The sequence below is a fragment of the Condylura cristata genome, unplaced genomic scaffold (assembly GCF_000260355.1).
Source record: "Condylura cristata isolate star-nosed mole 26May11 unplaced genomic scaffold, ConCri1.0 scaffold00022, whole genome shotgun sequence".
Taxonomy (NCBI): Eukaryota; Metazoa; Chordata; class Mammalia; order Eulipotyphla; family Talpidae; genus Condylura; species Condylura cristata.
Window position 1 is genome coordinate 4,240,079 of NW_004567123.1, and position 26,954 is coordinate 4,267,032.

At 35.8% G+C, this 26,954-nt stretch overlaps 1 protein-coding gene across 1 annotated transcript in view; it reads left to right on the forward strand.

Moving 5' to 3' along the window:
* Window positions 1-26,954, forward strand: part of RALGAPA2 (Ral GTPase activating protein, alpha subunit 2 (catalytic)) — a 285,916-nt gene that overhangs the window by 127,117 nt on the left and 131,845 nt on the right. The window contains exons 21-23 of the mRNA XM_012728090.1: window positions 3,022-3,215; window positions 4,018-4,116; window positions 4,351-4,506. Coding sequence (XP_012583544.1) covers window positions 3,022-3,215; window positions 4,018-4,116; window positions 4,351-4,506 — 449 coding nt within the window. The remainder of the gene's footprint in view (window positions 1-3,021; window positions 3,216-4,017; window positions 4,117-4,350; window positions 4,507-26,954) is intronic.

A 26,954-nucleotide genomic window follows, 5' to 3' on the forward strand; every position in this document is an offset into this window, starting at 1 on the left:
GAAATGTGGCAAATGAGGAAAAGAATGATATATTCAAAATGCTCAAAGATAAAAATGCCAGCCCAAAGCACCATATTCTACAAACCTCTTTTTCAGATGTGAGAAAAAAAAAAAAAAAAAAGGACTTCCCAACAAAAGGTGAAGGAGTTTGCCAAAGCTACACCTCCCCCGGGAGGAAATTTTGAAAGGAGCATTATTATCTAAATCCATGAATATAGAATAGAACCAGAATATTAAAGAAAAAACAGTAATAGCAAATCCTTGGATAGCGTTAATCACCTCCAGTGTAAATGGACTGAACTCACTGATCAAAAGGCATAGAGTAACCAATTAGATCAGAAAATAAAACCCAGTTTTTTCCTGTCTTCAGGATAAGTCTACCTACCTGAACTCCTGAATAAACATAAGCTCAAAATAAATGCCTGGAAAACAATCTTATAAGTAAATGGATACAAAAAGGAACAGAGACAGTTGTAGTTAGATAAAAAATAAACTTTCAGCTAAAAAGATAACAAAAGACAGGTGTGAATATTATATGATGATTAAGGGATCAATATGTTAGGAAGACTTAACACTCATATATATACCAGATGACGTAGCACTGAAATACAGATGACTATTATTAACATACCTAATAATGGACATTGGCCACAATACAGTTGTCGTAGGGGCCTTCGACACCACACTTACATCAGTGATTTTCCAGAAAAACAACAAAGGAACAAAAGCATTAAATGGAGGATTAAAATAAGTGGGACTACTGATATTTATAGGGTATAACACATTCTTCCAAGTAAATGAAAAATTCTCTAGCATAGAATATATATTGGGTCACAAAATAAGTGTCAATAAATTCATGAAGATTGAAATAAGTATCTTCACTGATTAGAATGGTATCTAACTGGAAATAAGCATAAAAAGAAAGCAGAGAAAAACCTCTTATTTGTGGAGACTGGACAACAATGGCAATTGGATTAAGAAATCAAAGGAGAAAATTAAGAATATCTGGAGATAAAGACCATGGAACACAACAAAAGAGTCACTAAGAGGGAATTCTTGTTTTAAATTATCTAAACTTGTATATTAAGGAACTAGAAAAAGATGAATGAATAAAACCAAAAGCCAGAAAAGGAAGGAAATAATAAAAAATTAGGGCTTATACTCTAATTAAAATAGAAATAAAAATGAAATGGAAATTAAAATGTTTGGAAACTCAATAAAACAAAAATCTGGTTCTTTGAAAAATTAAAGTAGACAAATGTAGCTAGAATCACTAAATGTGGGAACAACCTCTAATAGAATCAGAAACAAAAGAAATTACAGTAGGCTTCTGAAATGTAGATGATCATAAAAGACAATTATGAACATTTTTATGCTGCTAAATAGTAAAAAATCGGGACGAAATCATCATCCATTTATAATAAAAACTATAAAATGGGGGTAGATGGAACATACTTCAACATAATATAGATCATATATACCAAAACCACAGCTATCTTCATACTGGATGGTGAAAACCTGAAAGCTTTTCATCTAAGATCAGATATACAACACGGATGTCCACTTTCACCACTACTTTTTAGCATAGTAGCAGATGTCCTAGCTAGAGCAATTAGAAAAAAGAGAGAGATAAAAGGAATCCAAATTGAGAAAGAAGTAAAACTAATAGTATTTACAGGTCTAATAATATACAAAGGAAACCCTAAAGACACCCCTAAAAATTAATGGAAATGATTAACCAGTATAATCAAGAGATAGTCGATAAAATCAGTATACAAATATCTATTGCATTCTTTTTTTTTAAGATTTATTTATTTATGCATAACAGAACAGGGGTATAGGCCAGAGGTGGTGAGAGGGTTCACCAGAGACAGAGTGGGGAGCAGAACAGGCAGATGAATGAAGTACACTGCTGAGGAGAGCAGTAGATGGGTCAAGAGAGGTCTGTTGCGCCATGTGGGTCACCTCTGGGGTAGGGATTGAACTCATGCTGCAGTGGCTTTAGCTTCTTAGTGCTGTGCTTTAACCCGCTGAGCCACCAGGAAGGGCCTCTGTTGCATTCTTATATGCACATAGTGAATCAGAAGAGAATGAAATCAAGAAAATCCCACTAACAGTAACATCAAGAAATAAAGCTAGAATAGGAAGTAAAAGATGAGATCAACAAAAAATTCAAAGTAATAGAACAGAAAGAAATGGAATAATATTCCTTCTGCAGGGATTGGAAAAATTAAAATTCTTAAAATGGTCTTCTTACCTGAGGAAAATGCAGATTCAATACAATCCCTATTATCAATAGACTTCTTCAAAGAAATAAATCAACATTAATGAAGTTTATATGGAACCACAAAGACCCCAAATAACCAGAACAATCTTGACCAAAAAAATGAAGTCTTGTCATTTTCAGCAATATGCATAGACCCCTAAAGTGTTGTAATAAGTGAAATACGTTAGAAAGAGAAAGAAAAACACCAGTGATTTCACTTTGAGAGGACTACAAAGAGACAAAACCAAAACAACTCAAAGCCTAAAAATGTAAGTGCAGTATTGAGGTTAGTAGAGTTGAGTGTCAGTGAATCACAATTTGCAGCTGAATTGTAGATATGCTGTCTTGAAAAGAAAGGGACTAAAGTAATAGTTTATGGGAACAGTGTATGATGACATTCACATGATAGTGTGCATTTCTTAAAAATGGAATCTGTAACAGCCACAACAGAAGTCACTGGCAATGAGACCCTTCTACCACCTATTTTTCATGCCCCTATTCCCTACCCATCTTGCTCAAGGTTCGCCTATCCTTCTTCTGCAGGTCTCCAAGAAGTGATTTGTCTTTTCTAGATTATTGTCCTTATAATTGGAAGCATCAAAATCATCTAACCTTTCTTCATTTATTCTGCTTTTCTATCATTTCAAATTGTCATTCATTTAACACTTCATTTTAATTTTTATTGAAGAAAAAAGGCTATAGTGGTGAAATCATGACTGATTTTATAGGGTTAACACACACATATTTCTCCCTAGACAGCAGTGAATGCCTTACCGACGACTGTAGTATCATTGCTGGGGGGAACCTCACCGGTTGGCACCCAGATTCTGCTGCTGTGCTATGGAGAAGAGTCTTGGGAATCCTTGGAGATGTGAATAATATCCAGTCACCAAGGATCCATGCCAAAGTTTTTGGCTACCTCTATGAACTCTGGTACAAACTAGCAAAGGTATATCTCACTACATTACCTTTTATTCTAACACAGGAAAATTAATTTGCCTTGACCTACTGAACATATATTCTGAAATGCAAATTAGGTGTTAGGTAAAGTATATTTGTTTGTAAAAGAGTAAATAAAAATTCTTATAGTTGGATCTTATACTTGCAGGACAGTTACTTAATGGATTAGAAGAAATATTACTGTCAGCTCTTGGATACTATGTAGAATGTTAAATAATAGAGTATTATGTAGTTTTAGTTATTCTCTTTATAAAAACGATATTGGTTTTATTGTACAAAATTTGAAAGTATGAAATAATACTAAGAAGAAAATTAACATCCATCTCAAGAAATAACCACTATTAACAAACATATAATCTTATTTCTGTGGTAAAAGGTTTCACAAAAGTGAAATCTTAGAATACATACATTTTTCATTTTGGTTCTTGTTATTATATATACTTTTCTTACTCTATTACATTCTTTTTCAGAAACATACTTCATGTTTATATGTAAAACATTTGATAAACTGTTAATCAACATTTGGAGTTCTGCGCCTCTCCAAACAGTAGTCAATAAAAAGCAGTGCCTTAGTCATATGTTAGATGTAAAACCAGGTATAACAACTCAGAACCATAATACCAATGGATAATAGATCATATGATACAAAAGAAATTTGTAGATATTGTAGAGTTTCACTCAACTTAGAGAAATTTAATTAGAAGCAGATATTTGACCATAAATACAATTTGAAATATCTTGAGGATAACCTACATATTGCTGTTCCTAAAATTTTCCTCTTTGTGAATTAGATACGGGATAATCTAGCAATAAGTCTGGATAACCAGACTTCTCCATCTCCTCCGGTTCTGATCCCACCACTCAGAATGTTTGCATCATGGCTATTTAAGGCAAGTGCATATGTGTTGATTTCTTTATTGCAATTTCCTCTTTCTTTCTGCAATTGAGTTTAAAAATTGTAATTGCCCCAAACTGCATGCTTACAAGTCAAGCTGGGTCTTTCTAAAACTACTGCATCCCACATCTCCATAAACAACTTTTATGGCAAACTGAGTAGTAAATGAAATGTTGAAATGTTCTGCATCTGGAGTTGATTAAATCTTTAAACATCATTTCTTTGGCAGGCGACTACATTGCCAAATGAATATAAGGAAGGCAAACTACAGGCCTACAGACTGATCTGTGCCATGATGACCAGACGCCAGGACGTGCTGCCAAACTCAGACTTCCTGGTGCATTTTTACCTCGTGATGCACTTGGGACTAACCAGCGAGGATCAGGTATTCTGGGACTCCTTTATCACGGTAGCCCGTTAATTTGGAAGTTGTATGTCATGCTTTGCAGGTTTAATTAAGTTTTATGAGAATGTAACAGAAATGTCGAGATTTTCAGTTTCAACTCTTTTACACACAGCAACCACACTGGTTTTTCAAAACTGGTTTTAACCACATTCCTGCTTTTTCTTTCTGTGACTTTGTAATGTACCAAACCAAATCTGAATTTTATTCTTTGATGTATATAGTTCTCTACAGCTTAATTTCTGCCTGTCCTGTCACCCTCATAAATACTATTTAATCTACTTTTTGTTGGCATTTTAGCTAATGTTTGAAGGAAATTATTCTGGTCATTAAAATATTTGAAAATAGTTTTTTTTAGAAGTTAGGATATTTTGTGGAAAACCTTAACCATAAATTAGAGGCTTACCATTTTTTAATGACAAGTTTTGTGAATGGTGATGAAATTGAACAGAAAGCCAAAGGAAACCGTTGTGACAGCCCCTTTGCATACACATGGCGTGGTTAGTGCAAAGTGGGCAGCCTGGTGCCTTTCTCCCGTTGTGTCCAGTGGACAGAGGTTGGGGAGGAGAACTGGAGTACTCTGACTGCAGACTTGCTCTCTGAATCTCTAATGGGTCAGTGATAGGGTTGGTTTCTACTACACAGGGATTATTCTGGACTCTGAAGATGGACTTGAAAATGCGATATTCTAGCGATAGAATAGAGTTGGACTTGGAGCAGACATAGACATTAATCAGGAAGTGGTTAAATGAATATAGATTTAAAAAATGAAGAGAACTAAGATTAAGCATTGAAGATGAGCAGGAATACAAAAGGGTTAAGAAATTTTAATGTATTTCATTTTATCACTTGAACTTCTTGATCAGTAGCAGTTTGGAAAGTGTTTCAGAATTTACTCTTTAAAGTGTACATACTTATTAGTACACTTGAATCATTTATGACCTACCTTTGTATAATTCTTTTATTCTTTGAAAGTGTAAGCCAGATACACAAGTCTTTTTGATATCCCCAGGGTACATTTAATAAGTCTCTCTCCCAGTTAGCCAGATTTTCTGTTGTTTCAGAATGCACTTGAACCGTCCTAGCCCTTGCACTTGCTTAAAACTCTTACGGTATATTCCCTAATAAACACTTTGAGCTTTAATCATTGAACTTTTATCTAAAGGTAATAATCCTACCATCCTACTAAGCTGTCTTTGTCACATTTGCTCCAGTTTCAGTGGTGTGCAAAAGACAGCTATATAGCAAACTGGACTTAGACCCATAGTCCCCCGTATTTCCTGATTAAATGTAGAAAGTAGAGATATGAACGTAGAACTGTTTGTGCTTCACGTTCAGATATTCTGGGATCAAGAGGAATAAATACAAGAAGAATGTACTCTTACAGATAATGAGATACTTTAGTGACAGAACCAAGAAGGGAAGGTTTAACTAACAGTACTTTATTTTGCTAAGATTTTAAGAAAAAAAATTTTTACTTGAAATAGCAAGTGATAAGAAACTGTAGAATCTTCTCATTTAATGCAAACAAATTTGATGTTAGCTTTAAACTCATATATTATTAGGGTGAGTTTTCTAGCAAGTTACATGAATTGATGTGAGTGTAGAATCATCTTTCTATTGTAAAGTATATTGGAGTGAAATGAAACAAAATGAGATAAAATAATATATATTATGATATTTGGTAGTGCACACTTCTCAAAAAAAGATTTTACAGTGTAGAAAATGTTTTCAAGTTTTAAAATCATTTTTGCTTTTTAATATATAAGCTATGCTTTGAGTTAAATTTGGTTTGATCTTTTGATCTTTTGTAGTTCATTGTAAAATATGTAACTCGTAAATGATGCCCTGTGGCTGGCAGTAATCCCACTGTTCAGACTTCTGAGACAAAACAGGAATAGTATAAATCTCCATTTTATAATCAGCCCATTGTTTAGGCTATTAGAAGCTTGAACTTTTATGTGTCTAATAACATTGATTGTTTTTCTTTAACCTTAACAATTATTTGGTATGTATTTTAAGAACCCTGATTGTCTGCCAAATAGAATTACTCTAAATAAACTTTATTCCTTTGCCAGAAGAAAATTATATAGAAAACCTTCTAATGAAAGAAACTTTTCTCATTTAAGTAAGAAATGTCTCTGGTTGTTAGTTTTAACTTTTCCTCTATATGTCTAAATAAATCAGTGTGATTGTAACAGAACTTTATATGTACTTCTGAAAGTTCATGTTACATTAATTATAAAAAGAAAGGAAAGTATTTACTGTAGAGAATACACTTAAATTAAATTTTTTAATTTGGCAAACTGCACCTGTAACTAGTACCATGTCAGGATCTGTTTCCATCCTGTGACAGTTCTCAAAGAGCCTACACTTTTATATAGCCTGGAACTGAAAGACTTTGTTCCTGCAGAGAGAGCATTATAAAGAATTTCCTGTATTTGTAAAATAAAATAAGTAATAGCAAATAAAATTTTAAATGTTAATATTGGTTTTGTACTGGTGAATTTCCTCCTTTTGCCTCTGGGTGGCACACTTGTCTGTATGACCCTCATCAGACCAACTCAGGCTGCCATTCAGTTATAAAACTGTGACAGTACACAGGGCCTTGAGAACATTATGGAATGGCTTGGTCATCTTACAAATGCTTTCCTAGATTTGAAAGTATCAAAATTATGTCAGTAGTAACTAACATTATGTTGGATTTGAAATGAGTTCCAAGATGCTAATAGGACATTTTTCCCAAACATAGGATGATTTGAAAAGGAATAGGTTTATTGGAGACTTTTTATTTATTAAAAAATATGTTTGTAAAATAGATGGAATACAGGTTGCCCTCTGTTCTGTGATATAGTCATATAAAATCATGGTTTCATATAATATAGAAATTCATTAAGTAAAGAAATATAGTCAATTTATATTTAAAAAAATATGCACATACCAAAATATAACACATCCCAAACCACTTTTATTTGGGCCAATTATAGCAGTTTTCATAATTTAATAATTTAGTGACTAAAACAATTACTTTACCAGTGAAGCTTTCCCACAGTAATATATAGTGTAAGTTTATAGTTCATTAGTATGTTTGTGAAAATGCTTCAAAATAGCTTTAATTTTCACTGACTGTAAGTATTTTTTTTTTAACTAGCCCTGTTACTCAATTAGAAAATAATTAGGAATAGAAATACATTTTTAAAACTATAAATTATAAAGAAAATTTGAGGCGTCTTTTGGACTGTGCAGCCTGCCTGTAACTAATCTTTCCTCTGCCTGGCTGCATTGTGTCTTGTGGAGAGGAGAGTGCTCTGCACCTCCTCAGTACCCTCTGTGCTGAGGGTGCCACATTCTGTGCTGGGAATTGCATGGTACTGACCCAGTGTGTGATGTCCCTTTGGTTCTTCTCTGCAAGTCAGTTATATAGACACCTTGTTTAAGTGCCTAAGGTTCAAAAACAATGAGAACCTTTGTTGGATACCAGATATTTAAAGAGAATTTACAGACAAGTTTTACTTATTCCACAGAGTATGTCTTTCCCATTGAATCATGGCTAACATGTTGGTCAAACTAATAGTCTTTGCTTGTATTCCTCCTTTTAATCTTGTTTTACTTGGACTCTGGCCTTGGTCCCACCCTACCTCATATCCCACTAATTGAAGTGCCCTCCCATCCCCAACCTGCAAATACCTTTCTGTAGTTGTTTTCCCTGTTCATTGTCTTTCAGCTCTCTTCGAAAGCTGTTTCAGGTTGTTTTCAGTTTTTCCTAAAGCTTAAGCAACTTTTTCACCTCAGTCTTTCCCAAAAATTTGGACATGAAAGGAGCTATGATTTGGATTTATTAAAAACAGTTCCTATTAATTTCATCATTATTTATAACATATGGAGAGATCAATATTTGTGAAATAGAAAGGGACAGTTGAGGAAAGGAATTTTATTTTCATGTTTCAAAGTATACATATCAAAGACTGGAAATTTTCTTTACTTAAAATAAGTAAACTTTTTTAACAATGACTTACAGATTTAATGTCTTAACATAGTTTATTATACATCAAAGTTAAGTTCTCTTTTAAATGCAAAGCTCACATTAATGCAAAATTATTATTGTAAATTTGCATATAAAATTTTTGGGAAATGTAGGTCTTTGTCATTTTCATTTATAATGTTGTATGATTATATTTTGTAACATTCCAACAAAGTATGAGACCTCTCTCAGGTAGAGAAATATATATGGTTCTGCCCTAAAAGTGTCTGTTTAGCCCCAAGTCTATACCATAATAGTATAAGGTCATGCTTTGGTAAAACAATTGAGAACATAGGATACAAGACAGCCTGTCTGAGTTCTAGTCTTGACTACACATCGTACTAGGCTCTTGACTTTGCTGTGCCTTGGTTCTCTTGTCTAAAAATGTGGATGATTATAGTGTCTACTTCAGGAGATTCTTTGGAGACTGAGGATGTAAACCATGTAAGACACTATTGGATTTGGAATCTGATCATGACAGTTCCCAGTAGTGAGTCCTTGTAATGTTTCTGCAGAGGTGGGGAAAGGACAGCTACACTTGAGTTATTGAGTATATTGCATCTTTCTAATATCTTAATTCGTTGATCCCCCTCCTCTTTTCTTATCTTTGAACATAATGGTTTGACTATATGCTACACTAGGTATTGTGGAATTTCAGAACATGAGAGAAATAATCACTCCCCACAGTATGGCTGGACATAAGTAGAGTTATGTTTATTTAGCCCTTTTGTGATTCACAAATGTGCCCTTTTATGTCCCTGGCCACTGGCTCACTTCCCAGCCTCTTCCTCCTTCCTCCTCAGTGTGCCTTCAACACGGTAGACTAGCAAGCTGAACTCTCCATGTTCCTGACTTCTTGCAGATGGATTAACATTTACTTAGGTTCCATCCAACACAGACACCTGCATGACTCTGGAATGTAGATTTAGAGAGCAGTTGTGTCAGAAGTTCTGCTTAGGCACCTGCATTGCTGGCAACAAGAGCAGGAAGTGGAGTCTTTTGGAACTGCTCTGTGGTGTAGCTGGCATGTAGGTGGCATTTGCCACCTTGCTCCTGGTGTATGTGGTTTATGACAAGTTTTTTGGCACTTCTAGATATTCTATAATCTATCTAATTCCCTGATAAAAAAAAAATTCTTCTCCACTAAACTCAACTATATGAATTCTCTTGTCTGCAAATAAGAATAGACAGTGACTATTCTGCAAGACACCATGATAAGCTCTGTTGATTTACAATTACTCCTGGTTTATATTTCAATTTTAGCATCCCCTCCTCCCGCCTTAATTTTAGCCACTTATTTTGTAGTTCAGAATACTTAACTTGTCTTAGAAACATTTTGTTTTTATTTAATTCTTTATTTTAATGAACCTTTTACCAAACAGTGTTAAAGAAAACATATTTTAAACGTCATCTATAGAGTAATATTCTATCATAGAAGTCAAAATAGTTCGATTGTCTTAACGGATATTACAACCTCCTCTCATGAGATATATGATGGAATAATATAATAATAAACAGTCGTTTGTAAAAGGATCCCAAGGGACCCCTCTGTGAACATAAGACTCAGCAGTGAGCTATGAGAGCAAGGTGCAGGGGTGATACTTGTAAATTGGTCAGACCTGCCTCTTTTAATAACCCTAGACAGCCTGTATCATGCAGTGATATGTAATCATTGCATCACCTTTTCTCAGACAAAGAATTGTGCTTTGCTGAAAATTTAGACTTATAAGTAGGGCCATAGATGTTGGATACCCATAATTTATAAACACATATAGGGAAGAGGTAAAGAATTAAGGTGACAAATTGGGGGCCTTATTTATTTCATATCCAAAAAAATTCTAATACAACACTGATGTACTTACTGTATACAGCAGGTGATCTTTTATCAAGGTTTGAATTCCTTTGTTTTAAATCAGTATTAGCAGAGTAGAGTGCATTATTTGTAAATATTAAGATTCAACTGATTTTTAGGGTTCAATAGAAGAATTGTAGAAGTTTAACTTAAGTTTCATTTAAAAACATTTTCTTAAAAAACTGTAGGATTATATAGTAGGTAAAAATAGGCTTATTCCTAAGGTTCCTAAGAATAGAGAAATCTATATTCCAGCACGTCAGGATATAAGATGACTTCTAAATATTTTCAACATTTGACTTTATGGATGGCAAACCTCATATTTGTGCTAAAATCACTGGACTGTAACTCAGCTTTGTCACCCACTGACTCTGGGAGTTGCCTGACTGTAGTGATCAAGGATATGTGTTGGGCCTAGCAGAACTAAGGCCCTCTCCGATTGAACATTCTTGGACCTTCTGATTTTATAATAAGGTAATAAGTATTATTAGTGTCATGTTGTTCTTTCCTAAATATGACAAGAGATTCAGTGATCTTTTCACATTCACATTATACAGTTTTTCCAAACTCTGAGGGTATACATAGTGGTGTGATACATACAAATGAATATATGTGCTATCCATATGCATTATGGGAATTGAATGCCCTTCTACACAAATTAGTTTGAAAGCAGGTGCTAGAAGGATGGATAGGATTTAGAACATAGGACAAGAATCAGGGTGAACCTTCACATGTCTGAAATATAGGCCTTCTCAAGCTATGTTTAAGAAACAGTGACCAGAGTGGTTTTGATTTAATGACTGATATGTGCATGGAAATAATGTGTGGACATGAATCCAGGCAGTACTGTAGAAAGCCTTGATTCAAAGTTGTTTTCATCTCATGGATTATGGGGAGCTGTTGAAAGGTTTTGAGCAGAACATTCAACATGATGAAAAAGCATTTTAAAAAGCTTTAAACCATAGTGGTTATGTGGGATGTATTATAATTGAAAGAGCAGGATGACAAGAACCACAGAAAGGGAATTGTTATATCAGCCTAGGGGCAAAGTAATGGGAGCCTAATAATAATTGAAACGCAGATGAGGTTTATGCGTATGTGTATAAATATATGTGCGTGTGTATATTTATGTACATGTGTGCCATATATGTATATATGTAGTGTGCATGTGAGAGAGAGAAATTTGGAGCAGGTAGTATATAAAACACTGATTGTTCAGTGCCCTGAGAGGGTAATTACCTCCTGACCCTAATTCTTTATTTCTCAAAGCAAAAGTTGAAAAGCATGAAAATAAATTGAGTATAGTGTGGGGGGCAAGACACAATCACCAGCAGGCTAAAAAGGTGTATGAAGGATACACTAGAGCCCCCAAAGCATCCTTGCCTGTTAAGAAGGAGAAATGTATGAGAAAGCTTTCCAGGTACATTTTCTCTCAGCTTATGAGAATGTATGTTCTAACTCTGTTGAAATTCAAGCAGTTGCTGTCCAAATCAAATTTATTTATAGATCTTAAAGTAGCACTTCTAAATATCACTTTGTTAGACAGTTTTGTTGTTTTTAATTTTTAAAGTAATTTAACACTTACAAAAACTATATTTCTAAACATATAATTTGTATTGTTTGAATTTACCTTATTAAAGTTAATGGGACTTTATTGAATGCAAGTGTTGAGGCAGTAAATAACTTTCAAGTTTGATAAAGGTTTGATGGAAGAAGAATATTTACTAGGGTAGGTGATATATGTCAACCCTCTCTTCACATGCATTGTTAATAATTTCTCCTATGTGTTTATTGTGCAAATTAAGTCATGAAATGTCAAATTATCATATAATGATATATCATCAAGTGATAACCCTTAAAGTTTTTCCCTTAAATTTTTATAAGCAGGTACAAGTTAATGGGTTGATCAAAGTTTTATCAAAGAAAATATTGTAATTTTGTAACCTTAGTTATCAGTAGTCATGGAGATATGACAGCTGACTGAACCAAAAGTATAAACTGGACGAGTATTTTCCTACAACAGGTGTAACAACAATAATTATGTTCATTAAGCTACTGACCAAGACCACTTACACATAAATAAGGAAAGTGGAAAAATGGAGAAGGTAACAGATGGTAGAGGTTTCAGTTGGAAGGGTTAACATGTGTGCAGTAAACTTGCTTCATAGCTTTAAAAAGTGTAAGATGATAGCATGGAAGGCTGATCCAGATTAGAAAAAAGTCTACCTGAGAGGCTAGGGAAAAAGGTTTTGGTTTTGGGGTTTTTTGTTTGTTTGTTTGTTTGGTTTTGGTGTTTTGTGAGGGGGTGGTTAAGGGTATAAAAACTCTCCTTAAATAAATGCTTTCAGTGAAGCATATCAATTTTGTATGTGTAGCCCTAATGCAATATACAATATACAATAACTCAACATACGTGGAAAATTGAGAGATTTTGTTCTTACTAAGTTACTGCTATTATGACATAGTATGTAAGCCTACATTTTTCAATAGAGAAAATGTTCTTTTGCCCTGAAATCTGGCTATGGGAAGATACTCTACTCTGTTGTTGCATAAGACCCAAGTCACCAGAATCTTTCTTAGTAGACTCACTGACATACAGCTTGTCTTTTCCCAGATGAAAAAGGCACTCAGTAAATGGACTAATTGAGAGAAAGCTATAGGAAATAAAGGAAGGCCTTCTTAAAGTCACATGGCATATGGAGAAGAATAGGTGATCTGAATAGCTGAGCTGAACCATTCTGGTTTAGATTTTGATTCTATTAATTTCAAAATAGTCTTTAGCTTTCTATAGTTATGAGCTACCCAATGTTCTTTCCCTAGAATAGTGATTTCAGGGACACAGGGGTATTTTGCCACCACTATGGTAACATTGGCAATGTCTAGAGACTTTTGGTTTCCACAAGTGGGTATGGGATATACTTGGAGTGGAAAGAGATAAGGGATGTTGTTAAAAATCCTGGAGTATTCAGATAACACAAAGAATTTATGATCCAAAGAGTCAGTAGTGCTGAGGTTGAAAAGCCCTTTCCTATAAAAGTGTCTTCACAGATGATACCAACCTAGAAGAGCTAGGTAACAGGACTAAAGGACAAATCCAGTAGCCAACAAAAGTATGAAAGACTCCCTCTCTCAATTTTCAAAGAATTAAAACTTAAAAAATTTAACCAGGGAGATTAAAATAAGAGGGCAGATATTTTATATTGAACTATATGAAAATTCCCAATATTGAACTTTTTTTCATAAAAGCAGGTAGTATAATCTTATATAGTTCAACTTATAAAATTTTGCATTTATCTTTTAAAAATCAACTTAAAAAATAAAACTGGGTGTGATGTGATTGGAGTAAATATGGAAATCTGAAATCTGTTTTGCCCAGAAGCCTAATCTGAATGAGTGGTGTGGACTGCCTTTGTCAAACCCAAAGCACTGCAAGTGTGAGTGGAGGACAGACTGGGTACAAGGTGGCTCTGCTTCGCCCACTCAGTGTCCAGGGGGGCAGAGGAAGGAGGATAGGGAGAGAATAGTTTACATAGTAAAGAACTGGCACAATGACACAGGTGATTTTTTTTTTCTTCTTTAGATATCTTAGAGACACAGCTGTGGGAGGAGAGATCAGATTGCCTCACCTCCAGAACAAGCACTAATGGTAGATTCTACCAACCCAGTTCTTGTTAGACATGGTGGATAATTGGTTTGGCTTTATAACCCCTTGAGCTCTAAACCACCTTTCCATGGCTATATGAGTGTGCCACCCCGCTGGCAGCCTATGAAGGGGGCACATCCACTTTAGACCTGGAATGTCTGCATTTAAAGTCCTTGAGTTAGTGACATTATCCTTTTCTGGCTTGAGGTTCTAGTTCTATAAAATTGGGACATAACATCTCTCTTTGGGGTACTGGAAAGGTGAAGAACTTAGGACTCCAGTAGAAACTGGTACAGTCACTCCAGAAAGGATTCCCTGTTGTTGGGAAACATCATTTATAACCTGCAAGATCACCTTTTCCCATTTCTAATTTGTGAATTAAGAAAATTCACACATTTTGTTAGGCCAGAATAGAACACAGAACAGAGAGATAACTTCTAGAGTACTAAATCATGCTTAGGGAGGGGAGATACTTTAACTAACATTTAGAAAGAGGTGATTTGAGTATAGATTTTTAATCATGACTATGGTTTTTACTCTAAAGGCTAGATTTGCATACAAGGAAATAACATCAAGAAATGCATTTTAAATTCCAAGTCTTGTTTCTGTGAGAAAGTTCTCTCCTTCTGGGGAATAATCTCTTTTTTTTCTTGATGTCTTTTTAATACATGACAATAAGTAGTGGTGTGGTAATTGCAGATTGTTCAGCTATTAATGTGATTTACTGGAACACATTTTAGAGAGAACATTGTTTTCTAAAGAACAATAAACAGTTTTTCTTTGTTTTTCCTTGGAAAAATTATCATTGGTATTTGTGGGCTGGAAAATTTTTAGAAAAAAACACTCTGTTAGTAATAGGACATTAAAAATAAAATACCTAACTCTTATTCTCCCACCGGCCCCCCACCAGAGTCTTGGTGTTTAACCTGTGCAGACCCAGTGCTGTTATCATCTACTTGTTTCCTGCTCCAGGACCCCCAAACTGGCCATTCCCTTGAAGGAGCTCAGTGATCTTGGTCAGGCCTCACCCTCAGTTCTGCATAACTGTCCCCAGCCTCTGAGAGGCCATTACTGAGAAGTTTTATCTGCTACACAGCAGTTGACATGACACCCTCAATCCACTTAATGGTGGAAACATTTGTTTAATTTACTTTCAAGTTTTGTTTTCAGATGAAATTATCAGAATGACTTGGTTTTTATTTCAAGCTCTTTTTACTGAATGGATTTTAAGTCCTATTTGTTCCAAGTTTTATTTCTCAATTGATTTAGAAAAGTTAACATTTTAATAAGATCATGATTAAAATTACTGCTTTAATGATGTATGAGACTTGAGAACTTTCAGAGTTCTGTGGGTTGTTGGTTGCGTTTGCATTAGCACTTTACAGATGATGAAACTATTTCTCAGAAAACCAAGTATCTGCCAAAGGGCAGAGGGCAAATTAGTAGTATCTTTAGGAGTTTCTATCCAAATCCCTCTTCTTCCTACTTCCTTACTCCCTCCAAAATCTACCTAAAAGCAACTGTGTTTTAAAATATAAAATCCTGGCCCTCCCTGGTGGCGCAGCGGGATAAAGCACAGCACTGAGAATCTAAAGCCGCTTCTGCATGAGTTCGATTCCCGCCTGCACCGGAGGTGACCACATGGTGTGGCAGACCTCTCCTGACCCGCCCGCTGCTCCCCTCAGCAGTGTACTTCATTGATCTGCCTGTTCTGTTCCCTACTCTGTCTCTGGTGAAGCCTCTCACCACCCTTGAGCCTCTGGCCTGTACCCCAGTTCTGTATGCATAAATAAATAAATCTTTAAAAAAAATATATATATATATAAAATCCTTTTAAAGTCTCCAAAATGAATTTCTTGGTTGTAAATTAAAAACCAAATGCTATACAAATAGTCCTAAAATTTGAAGCAATGAGTTGGCAACTGTGTAGACGTCCATTAATTATTCTAGATGGTGTAATTCCTTACCTTTTCCGTTTTCCTTCCTAGAGTAATGGAGTCTGTCTGGTGCAGTGGGCTCTCATTAATATAGGCAGACCAGGCGATGTGAATACTGCTATTTTGTTAGGTAATGGCTTGAGGTTTTTCCATAAGCAGGTTGACAGAATTGACTATCTCTGGGATTTTTCTCTCAAATTTCAGCTATTCTTGGGAACTCTTTGTCCAAACACAAATTAAATTATAGAAGAAAGGAAAAGGCAATTTGTAATTCTGTTGCCGTAGCAGAAACTAAAAATGTTACTTTCTGTGACTCTTCTGTCTAACTCACCCCACTTCTATTCCACATGGGTTGGATGTTATGTAGGTTCCTGTAACTGAGTAATAACCACTGTTCTTTTTAACAGAACATAGACATGTTGAAAGCTTCAATTTTCCACCTATGTGCAAGTAGCATAATTTTACTTATAAGGAAACAAGGATTTTTTTTATTATCCTAGAGTGAAGATAATGAATAACCACCATCTTCCAAAGTAGATTGCTTTTTAGCATGAGAGCACACCAGAGGCAATGGGAAGCCCTAACAGAAATATTTTTCTCTGTAACCTGTTCCTGGTCCCAAGCTAGGGAACAGGCAGAATTCAGAATTCACCAGGGAACCTCATTTTCATCCAGCTCTAAGAAATAGGTTTCTCAATAACATTTTGGACTATAAGATCAATTAGTGGAAAGGGGAAAGAGGAAATGGATAAATGAGGACAAAGGGGCAATTATGATGGATAGAATTATGGTTAGCAGTGAACTTAGTGCAGAATATACACTTGTTTCTCAGTGATGTGCACCTAAAACTTATGTAATGCTACAGTAAATGTTGATTTGATACAAGTAAAACAAAATATGGCATCTCCAGTTTCATTAAAGTGGCAGGAGAATTTTGATATTAGAAAAGTAAATGCACTGGACGCTACTCTTTAACAGTATCAGAAGACAGTGTATTAACAGCCTTGAGCTAAGGTACATGAACCCAGAACTTGCTGCTTCTGTGGTGCCTGTGGGGCCCAGATTTCTTGTTGAAATTCTGTGAGATTTTTTGGTATGTGTTTTCCCCAGGGAATCTTTGTAACCACTACCACAGCCGCAGGCCCATCTCCTCAGGAAGCATCTGCATTAGCACACAGCACTCACATATAAAATTTCTTTCAGCAGTTTCTTAAGAGTGTTTTGGGGAGAGGGTTTATGATCCAGTGCCCTCATCTGGTAGTATTTCTATGAACGTGAGAGCTATACTGTATCTTTCAGAAGCACACTTTTAAGCAGTGAGAGCTATTATTGTCCTTACTATGGCAATGGACTGTGGGTGTTTTGGTGGCAGGAGAGTTTTAGTGACCCTCGTCTGATGGGAAAAATTAGATCCTGTTCAGAAATTAACAAAGATGTAAGAAAGAAAGTACTTCATTTAATAACTAAATTATAAACATAAAATTAAGAATAAAGAAAAAAAAAGTATCATTTCATTTTAAAACAATTAAGCAAAGTGAATGAGACGCTAAAGTGGTTTATACTTCAGATCTAAGTAATGGCCTCAAACTTTCACTGTGCTATATATGAGGTCTGTTACTAACAAATGACAAAAGAATTTTCACTGACTCTGAATTAATATTTCTCTTCTTCAAAGGAGGAAGAGTAGTCCTGGGTTTGTGTTCTAACTTCAGTGTAATTTCTGGCCTTGATTGATCACTTATTCCATTTGTATAAAATGAAAAGATGGAACAGTGATCTCTTGGAGCATTTCTAGGTTTCCATGGTTCCAAAGAAACAAATTAAATACCTTTGTTACCCAATTTCAGTAGGTAAGTATTTTCCATACTAAATTTTGTTAGTTCATTCTAAAGTAAACAAGTTTATAGTCCAGTCAAAATCTGGATTCCAGCATGAGAGTGAGATGATTATTCTTCTTGGCATCATTGGCAATGTTAATTAAGCTTCATGCACCATGCAGCCATGGCATTAGGCGGCACCTGAATGTGCCATGCCTATGATTTCTTCTGAGAATTTCTTTTCATTATTCTAGGAATGAATTTTTAGCTGATGTACTCTGAGAGAGGATGAAAAATAAACCTGGAAACAGTAAGACTGCGGTCTCCTTAGTACCTATCTTCTATGTGTACCCTCTTTACTCTTTGTTGTAATTTCTCTTAATGTATGACTTGCACAACCATGTATTATAGGTGTGTTTCTAACCATACCCAGCCAGCCTATTCCCAAGCCCCTGGAAAATTCCTCAGATATACAAGTGACTTTCTAGTTAGACTTGTCCTTTACTATTGGCCATAAGGGGCAGTTCTTTTGTGGAGTGCTGCATCAGTGTCCAAAACTGATGCATTCCTAAGTTTCATGAAACCTTGACAGTCTCTCTTTCATCGCTTACTGGCAACAAGTTATTGAAGTCACCATTTGCTAAAGTCTCATTGTGAGCAGTTAATAACTGCTCTACAGCATCTGCATCGACCTCATTAAGCCAGCCTGTTGTACAAACTGTAATGTTGTGGATTTGAAGCTTATCAGGGTCACAGCTTTGACAGTCATTAGATAGTCAGGCCTCATCATTTTCAAGACATGATTGGTGCAGCTGGCAAGTTACTTTGTTCTATGACCCTTCAGCAGTTCCTTCATTGTATCAAATCATAAATGTGCCAGAATATCCTGTTAGGTTGACCATCTCCCTGTCACTCTCTCCACAAAATCCCTACTAGAATAAATGAATTCAGTGAGGTTGTAAAATATGAGGATGATGTACAAAAAATCAGTTATATTTCTATTCATTACAATGTATAGTTAAAAATGAAAGTAGGAAAATAATTTCATTTACAGTAGCATTAAAAAGAAGAAATTATTTAGAAAAAAATACATAACAAAGGAAGTGTAAGATGTATACACTGAAAACTACAAAAACAGTTCCGTAAGAAATTAAAGAATATCTAACTATATGGAAAAATATCCTATGTCCCTGCATTGAAGTACTTAATGTTGTTAAGATCTCCAAATTGGTCTTCGAATTCAACATAATCCCTATCAAAGTCCCAATAGTCCTTTTTGCAGAAATAAAAATACTGATCTAAGATTGATATGCAAATACAGGAAACCTCAGCCAAATCATCTTGAACAAGAAGAATATAATTCAAGGGCCCACAGTTTTATATTTCAAAAGCTATAGTGTGGTAGTGGTTAAAACTTAGGCACAGGCCCTCCCTGGTGGCGCAGCGGGTTAAAGCGCAGCACTGAGAATCTGAAGCCACTTCCGCATGAGTTCGATTCCCGCCTGCCCCGGAGGTGACCACATGGCGAGGCAGACCTCTCCTGACCCGCCCGCTGCTCCCCTCAGCAGTGTACTTCGTCGATCTGCCTGTTCTGCTCCCCACTCTGTCTCTGGTGAAGCCTCTCACCGCCCCTGAGCCTCTGGCCTGTACCCCAGTTCTGTATGCATAAATAAATCTTTAAAAAAAAAAAAAAAACTTAGGCACAAAGATCAGTGGAATAGAAATGAGTCAAGAAGTAAGCCTGTACATCACTTTTGACAAAGGTATCAAGAAAATTCCATTTGGAAAGAATTGTCTATTCAACAAATGGTATTGGGACAACTGGTTGTCCACCAGCAGAAGGATTAGGTTGGACACCAACTTTATACCACATACAAAATTTATGCAGAATGAAAAAGACCTAAAGATAGGAACGAAAATCTATAAAGTTACTAAAGAAAAGTAGGTTGTAAATATTTGTGACCTTTGTTCAATTTGGCAATTGAATTCATAGCTGTGTATTCATAGCTGTGACACCAAAAACACAAGCAATGAAAGGATAAATTGTATCTCCTTAAAATTAAAACCTTTTGTGCATTGGTGAACACTATCAGTAAGTAAAAAGATAATACACAAATGGTAAAAAAAAAAAAGATTTGCATAACAAATATCTGATCAGAGTCTGGTGCCCATAATATATAAAGATGCTCCAAAACTTAAAAACAGGGCCCTCACTGGTGGTGCAGTGAGTTAAGGCACGGCACTAATAAGCTAAAGCCACTTCAGCATGAGTTCAGTCCCCACCCCGGAGGTGATCCACATGGCAGGGCAGACCTCTCCTCACCGCCCACTGCTCCCCTCAGCAGTGTACTTCATCAGTCGGCCTGTTCTGCTCCCCACTCTGTTTCTGATGAATCCTCTCACCAACCCTGCACCTCTGGCCTGTACCCCAGTTCTGTATGCATAAATAAATCTTTAAAATAAAAAAATTTTCAAAAACTTAAAAAACAGGGCCCTGCCTGGTGGCACAGCAGGTTAAAGTACAGCACTAAGAAGCCAAAGCCACTTTAGCATGACTTTGAATCCCACCCGGGGGGTGACCCACATGGCACAGCAGACCTTTCCTGACCCACACTGCTTCCCTCAGCAGTATATTTCATCAGTCAGCCTGTTCTGCGCCCCACTCTGTCTCTGGTAAATCATCTCACTGCTCCTGCACCTCTCTCCTGTACCCCAGTTCTGTATGCATAAGTAAATAAATCTTTAAAAAAAAAAAACACTTAGAAACATCAATGGCCCAATTTAAAAGTGGATGAAGAAGCTTACAAAAATTTTCCAAAGAAGGTATAATAGTGACAGGAAGCACATAAATAGGTGTTGAATGTCATTAATCACTAGGGAGATACAAATCAAAGCCCCAGTAAGATGCCACTTCATGTTCACTAGGATTATTAGAATTTTTTAAAAGCAACGTGGAAAATGTTTATGAGAAGGTGGAGAAATTGGAATCCTTACACTGCATGTAAGAATGTGAAGTCGGGGCTTCTCTGCTGGCAAGGGAGTTAAAGTCTCAGCACTGTCAAGCTATGGTCAGCCAATGTGGCATGAGTTTGATCCCCAGCCAGAAGTGACCCACATGAAACAGTAGGCCTCTCCTGTCTCACCCTCTACTCTCCTCAGCAGTGTATTGCAGATCTGCCTGTTCTACTCCTTACCCTGTCTCTGGTGAATCCTCTCACCTCTGCACCTCTGGCCTATATCCCAGTTTTCGTATGCAAAGATAAAAATAAAGAATGTAAAATGGCTAAGCTGCTGTGGTTCCTCAAAAGTAAAACAGAATTAATTATATGAACCTAGGTAGATACCCATTCAAATGAAAGCTTGTAGCCAGATTTTCATAGTACAACCTTTGTTAATTACCAAAAGGTAGAAACAACCCAAATACCCAATTGATAAAAGGTTAAACAAGATGTAGTATAAGAATACAATGGAAGACTTCTGGTCATAAAACAAGATAAAGTGCTGCTACATGTTGTAACATGGATGAACCTTAGCAAATAGTAAAAGGGAAGATAAAAATGCCACATTGTGTGACTCCATATTCTGCAATATCCAGAATAGACATAAACAGAGATAGAAAGTATCAACAGATTAGTGGTTGCCTGGTGGAGAAATAATGGAGAATGACTTCTAGTAGGCAGTAGATTTCACTTTGGAATGATGAAAATGTTCTCAAATTAGATATTAATTAAAATATACAATTAAAATATTAGTATTTTAATTATATATTAAAATATACAATAGTATTAAAATATAGAATTCTATGAACATACTTAAAACTTACGGAATTGTACACTTTGAAGGTGAATTTCATTGTATATTATATAATGTGTGTGTGTATATACATATATATGCATATATACATACATGTGTGTACACATATGTGTATACACACACACATACACATATAAATTACATCTCAGTAAAGCTTTTACAACCAACCAAAAGGAAAAGCAGTTAAGATAAACTGATGACAGATAAATATCAAAACCAGCATAAAAATAAAATTTATATAGTGTTTCTTAAATCTACCAATCATCCAACCTACCATTTTTTCTGAAACAGTTCATCTTCAGATTAGTTGTCTGCTCATCAGAGGGATTAGTAATTGCAAAGCAATAAAATATATGCAGGGCTCTGTTTTATGACTTGCATCAACTTTCTCTGCCACCTGCCCATTTGTTCCATTACTCCCCAAATCCTGATTCCTTGTGAATGGCGGAAGCAGCTTCTGTAGCCATCAGGAGTTAGTTTTGTTTCTTACTCCCTTTTTCCTTTGCAAGGTACTTTCAAGGAAGCTCAGTATCTTCTTGGCAGCTTATCCCATGCTGAGTAGTAGCTAGGTGATTTTGTTTCTCCAACTACAAAACTCAATTACTTCGTCCGGCCATTTTCTCTTGGCCTTCATCACATAGTTGCACCTAGAAAATTCACATACATCTAGAAAAGGCACATTTTCCCAACACTTATAAAAATCACCTTTTCTCCAGATTGTTCTGTACTGGATGATTTTAACACATAATGCATAGTAAATGCCACATATTCCTGAGCAGATCTTCAAAGTAATTTTGTAGCTTTGTCCTGCTAAGTTTTTATTTCCAATGACTTTTCTGGAAATTCAGTGCTGGTGGCATCATCTGCTGTGTTCTGTTTTATTTTTTGAATAACAAAAATCTCTCCCTGAACCCAACCATAGGGCATGAAAAGGAGGGTAAAGGATGTATTTGTGTGCAGAGCTAAAGAAGCAAAGACCCACTAGCAAAAATAAGAGGCGTTCGCACTGTGAGGACTCTTCACATGTGTTCTTTGGGTAGCTAAAACCTTTTTGTCACCCAGTATTTCTGAGCTTTGCCAATAAGGCAATAAAAAAAAAAAGCCCAAACCCGGCCCGGCCCCCAAGTCCGGAAGCAAAAAAAAAAAAAACCTTTTTTAAAAAATGCTCAAAAATATGTCCTTCTCTCAATACTGTAGGATTGTGACTGTTTTTAATTGTTAAAGAAAATTTTAATTGTTAAAGGTGTAAAAATTATCCTTTTGCAAATAGATATTTTGATACTATCACCTGGGTGTGGAATGAATCATGCCTTTTAATTAGTCATATTAATGTGATAACTAGATCTGAACATTTGTCATTTTATCAGCAAAAGGGATTTCTATACAATTTTCTAGGTGAAACACAGATATGTTCTCTAAAGAATATCAGTGAACTCATTAAGTATATCATGTTAATTTTCTTAAAAGTAAAACATTAAAAGAAGATTCAATGATTTTGCATATATGCATTTTATTCTTTAATCTGTGCCGCCTTCTGGAAGGTCTGAGTGACTTTAGGTGGAATAACTGGATCTGTTTGCTTCTGGGGAGCAGGCAAGAGTCCGCTAAGGAAAGGCAGGGAGACAGATGGCTGGCTATTGTGTTACAACCATCATCTGCTGGGCCCTGAGCAAATATTAAGTGAATAATATATATGTAATTGGTGTGAAAGTACAGTTGCAACATTTCTAATTCTGTTTGAAAGATGGCTATTTCTTCAACATTCGTATTTTATAAAATACTATATTGAAATGTTTTTGTTTAGAGGGTTAATCCATTTAAAACTGCTTTAAAGGGAACATTTTCCCCCATTTTTGATACCACTGTGCAATATTTTGATTTGAAATGGCCTGTAATCGCCCCTTTTTTATTTTTCATAACAACACGAGCACTAAATTATAGCTGTGCAATTATGTAAACAATGGAAATGCTTCCAGAATGAATCCTTCCTTAAATTTTCATTTTGTGTAATTGTTGAAAGATTTGGAGCCATAATAAACAAAGTTATTTTACACATTTATCATTCTAAAGGTCAATTATAAGAGAACTAAAAAAAATAACACTATGCAAAATGAATAAACCAATTTCTGTTGCCATCACCATATGTTTTTCTTATCACTTATGGCTTTTCCAGTTACTGTGTACATAGCATTCAATTAAAGCGATTCATTTACCAGGCTGAATGTGGCTTGTGTTTATAGAACTGTGCTTTGGATGAGAGGAAACAACACGCCTCTATTTGAATTACCTGATTTTTTTTTGTAAGATCAGTGATAAGAGACAGATGTTCTCACTAGTTACTTTCTCATAAACCTGAATCTTTTGATAAACTGCAAATTCACAATTATTATCTTACAAACTAGTCTTTACACTCAGTGTGTAGCACCAGTTAACCAAAAGCAAGAGAAAAATACTAATTTGGTGGTCAGTTCACTATGTTCCGCATTTTGCAGAACAAATACTATTTCTTTTGAACAAAAGCAAATGAAAGAGTTTTGCCTATACTTCATACTGTCATTTTGAAGAATAAGATTAATTCCTATTTTAGAGTCCATTTTTCATTAAACATACCAGTCTAGCCTGTTTAAAATACAGAAAAGAAATTAATTTTTCTATTAGACCCACTTGTTTTTATTTTATTTCTAGAGTTTTAAAATTCCTGGTAAATAGAATCTGAGGGTCTTATTTCTGCCACCTTTGAAATGTAAACATACTTCTGAATATCAGTAAAGTAATACTTCACTAATTCTCCACAGTGTACCTACAAAGTAAGTCTTGAAAATAAAATTCTTCAGTCCTCCCCATTTTGGAAAAAAACAATGTCACTGTGATTATTTCTGTATGATCCTTTCTACATGCAAAGGCATGTATTCATATCTGCTAGATCACCAGCTACAACTCCGTGAGAGGAATTTTCCCATGTGAGGCCCTGGCATGACGTGATCAACCCACAGCCACATACATTAGGCCTTAAACTTAAGTCTGTGACCCTGGTTCTGGAGTTTTCAGTATGCCAGAGTTTGAGTACAGTAGCCTTGCCCAGTGGTATTCACATGGAGATAGCCTTGGATAGCATTGAATCGCACACTGGAAATGGGCACCCCATTTTCATCTCTCCCTGTCCTTGTGACTCTCTCAGGTAAGCCAGTTGGAATGGATGCAGAACTTCTCTCATACCACCCTGAAGAGACAAACCACACCTCTGAGCAAGGAGAGCCTCCTTCAGTGACACCAAAAATTCAGTATCATCATTGTGTTGATTTAAGTGTTGTTTCCTATTTATGCCACAATATACTAGTTTTCCAGAACAATCCTATTTTAAGTATAGAATAGTTACTCTGAAAAACAGACTAGTAATGTTCAATTTGGACAAGACAAAATGCACTAGAGTTGTACATAAACAATTAAAACTTGGGAATGCCTTCCAGTTCTCACTGTACCTAAAACCCAAGAGACTTAAGAATGTTTCAGTCTCAAGATCTTTATTTTTCTGATTATTACTGTGACTTTATCATATCAGGAGGAAGGTGGTGAAAGAAAGATTTGACTAGAAGTGATCAGAGCCCTGGGTAGATGTGACTGTTGAGAATCTGCAACTACACTCTGCAGAGCACCACACAGTTTTCCTAACTCGAAAGTTATCACACAAGATATAGTCTTTGTGATTGTGGGCGTTCCATTTCAGTGTGGATAAGCAAAATAAGCAGGAATGATCATAATTTGGCTCACTGATCATGTATTTGCCTCTTTAACCCCCACCTCAATCCTACCCGAGTGCTGTCTCTAACTGGCAGCTCAGCCCACTCACCTCCTTGGGGCTCTGTCTTTCGTGGGTGGCAGGCTAGGGTAGGCTAGCCATCTGTTATTTTGCCCTTTCTTTCCAGCCTTCTTGCCCACAGAAACAGGTTCCGTTGAAGTGACTGGCCGAAGTCCAGGAGGTGGGGAACTATGTGACTTTATCTCGGCCATATCAGCTACAAGCATTTCTGCTGTCTTTAGTATCAGTGGCCATTGGTAATTTTTGTGAGTGCTCCATTTACAGATCATTGTCTTTACACATATGAATCTTAAAAAGCAAAATGGATTCCATTTACAAACTCTGGGTTTCATGTGTTAAAGGGTTTAGTTCACAGTCTCCATAAACATCCCATCAGGGTGCAAAATGTCTTCTTGGAAATAAGTATGTACTAGAGATGTTTTAAAGCTATGGGGTTCAAAGCTTAGTTTCTCATCGCAACAGATGGAATTAACACAAACATAACAAAGTTAACATCATGGTTGTTTGCATTATTAATCTTCAAATGCATGGCATTCTGCTACCTGCTAGCCAGGTTTGCATGAATCCTTTCATTGCAGCATATGTCAACAGAAATGTGCTTCCATCTGCTGCTGGATAGCTTGATGCCTGATATTCTGAGACAAGGCCCAGCACAATGCGTACCTCTGTTGAGTAATTACAGGTGTGTGGTGAGGAGCCCAGGGCATTAATCAGAGGCTTAATTATGAAAAAGGTGGATCTTTTGTTCCACTCTTGGAGCATGAGTTTACCACACACTTTCTAAACTGCAGCATCCATCTGCTCAGCCCCTTAGAATGTTTGCCTTGGCTGATATGGACCCTAAAGTGTATCAAAGGATGTGATTAAAGCAGGTTTAAACATTAACTTGGAAGAAGCACAGTTCATGTTTTTCTTTCCTTCTTTCCTTCCTCCCTGCCTTCCTTCCTTCCTTCTCACCTTCCTTCCTTTTATCCAACTACTTTTCATTCAGGAAAAGTCTGTTCAAATGCTAGAACTTCAAATTAATAGGTTAAACTATTTAATACCTATGAGCTTTAATGGAGTAAGCATTGTACAGTCATTTAAAGGATATAAACAGCATGGTTTGTAGAAATTAGGTGAGTCTATTTATGTAAGAGAGGCATCTACTTAAAAACAAATGTTCTATGAACATGATCTTTTTTTAGGATTTCAAATTGCTAAATTACCTTATTTTTTATTTTACAAAGGACTTCAACATGTTAGTGTTTAACATATTGCTGCTACTTTAACCTGGATTAAATCAAGATTATTTTAAAGATTATTTTTAAACAGTCCCACTGAAACTGGAGAAAGAAAAAAACTGGTCTTCTTGTTTTGTAATGCTTTCTACTTGTCTTCTGAGACTAACTATAGGTTATATAACCACCAGTCACATAACTACAGAACTTCATTACAACTGATTAATGTGCATGGCCTAGAAGTGCATGAAAGGAGTTTGTGGTTTTCTTACTAATCCCCCCCTTGCACATAAACACTCTCACACAGATG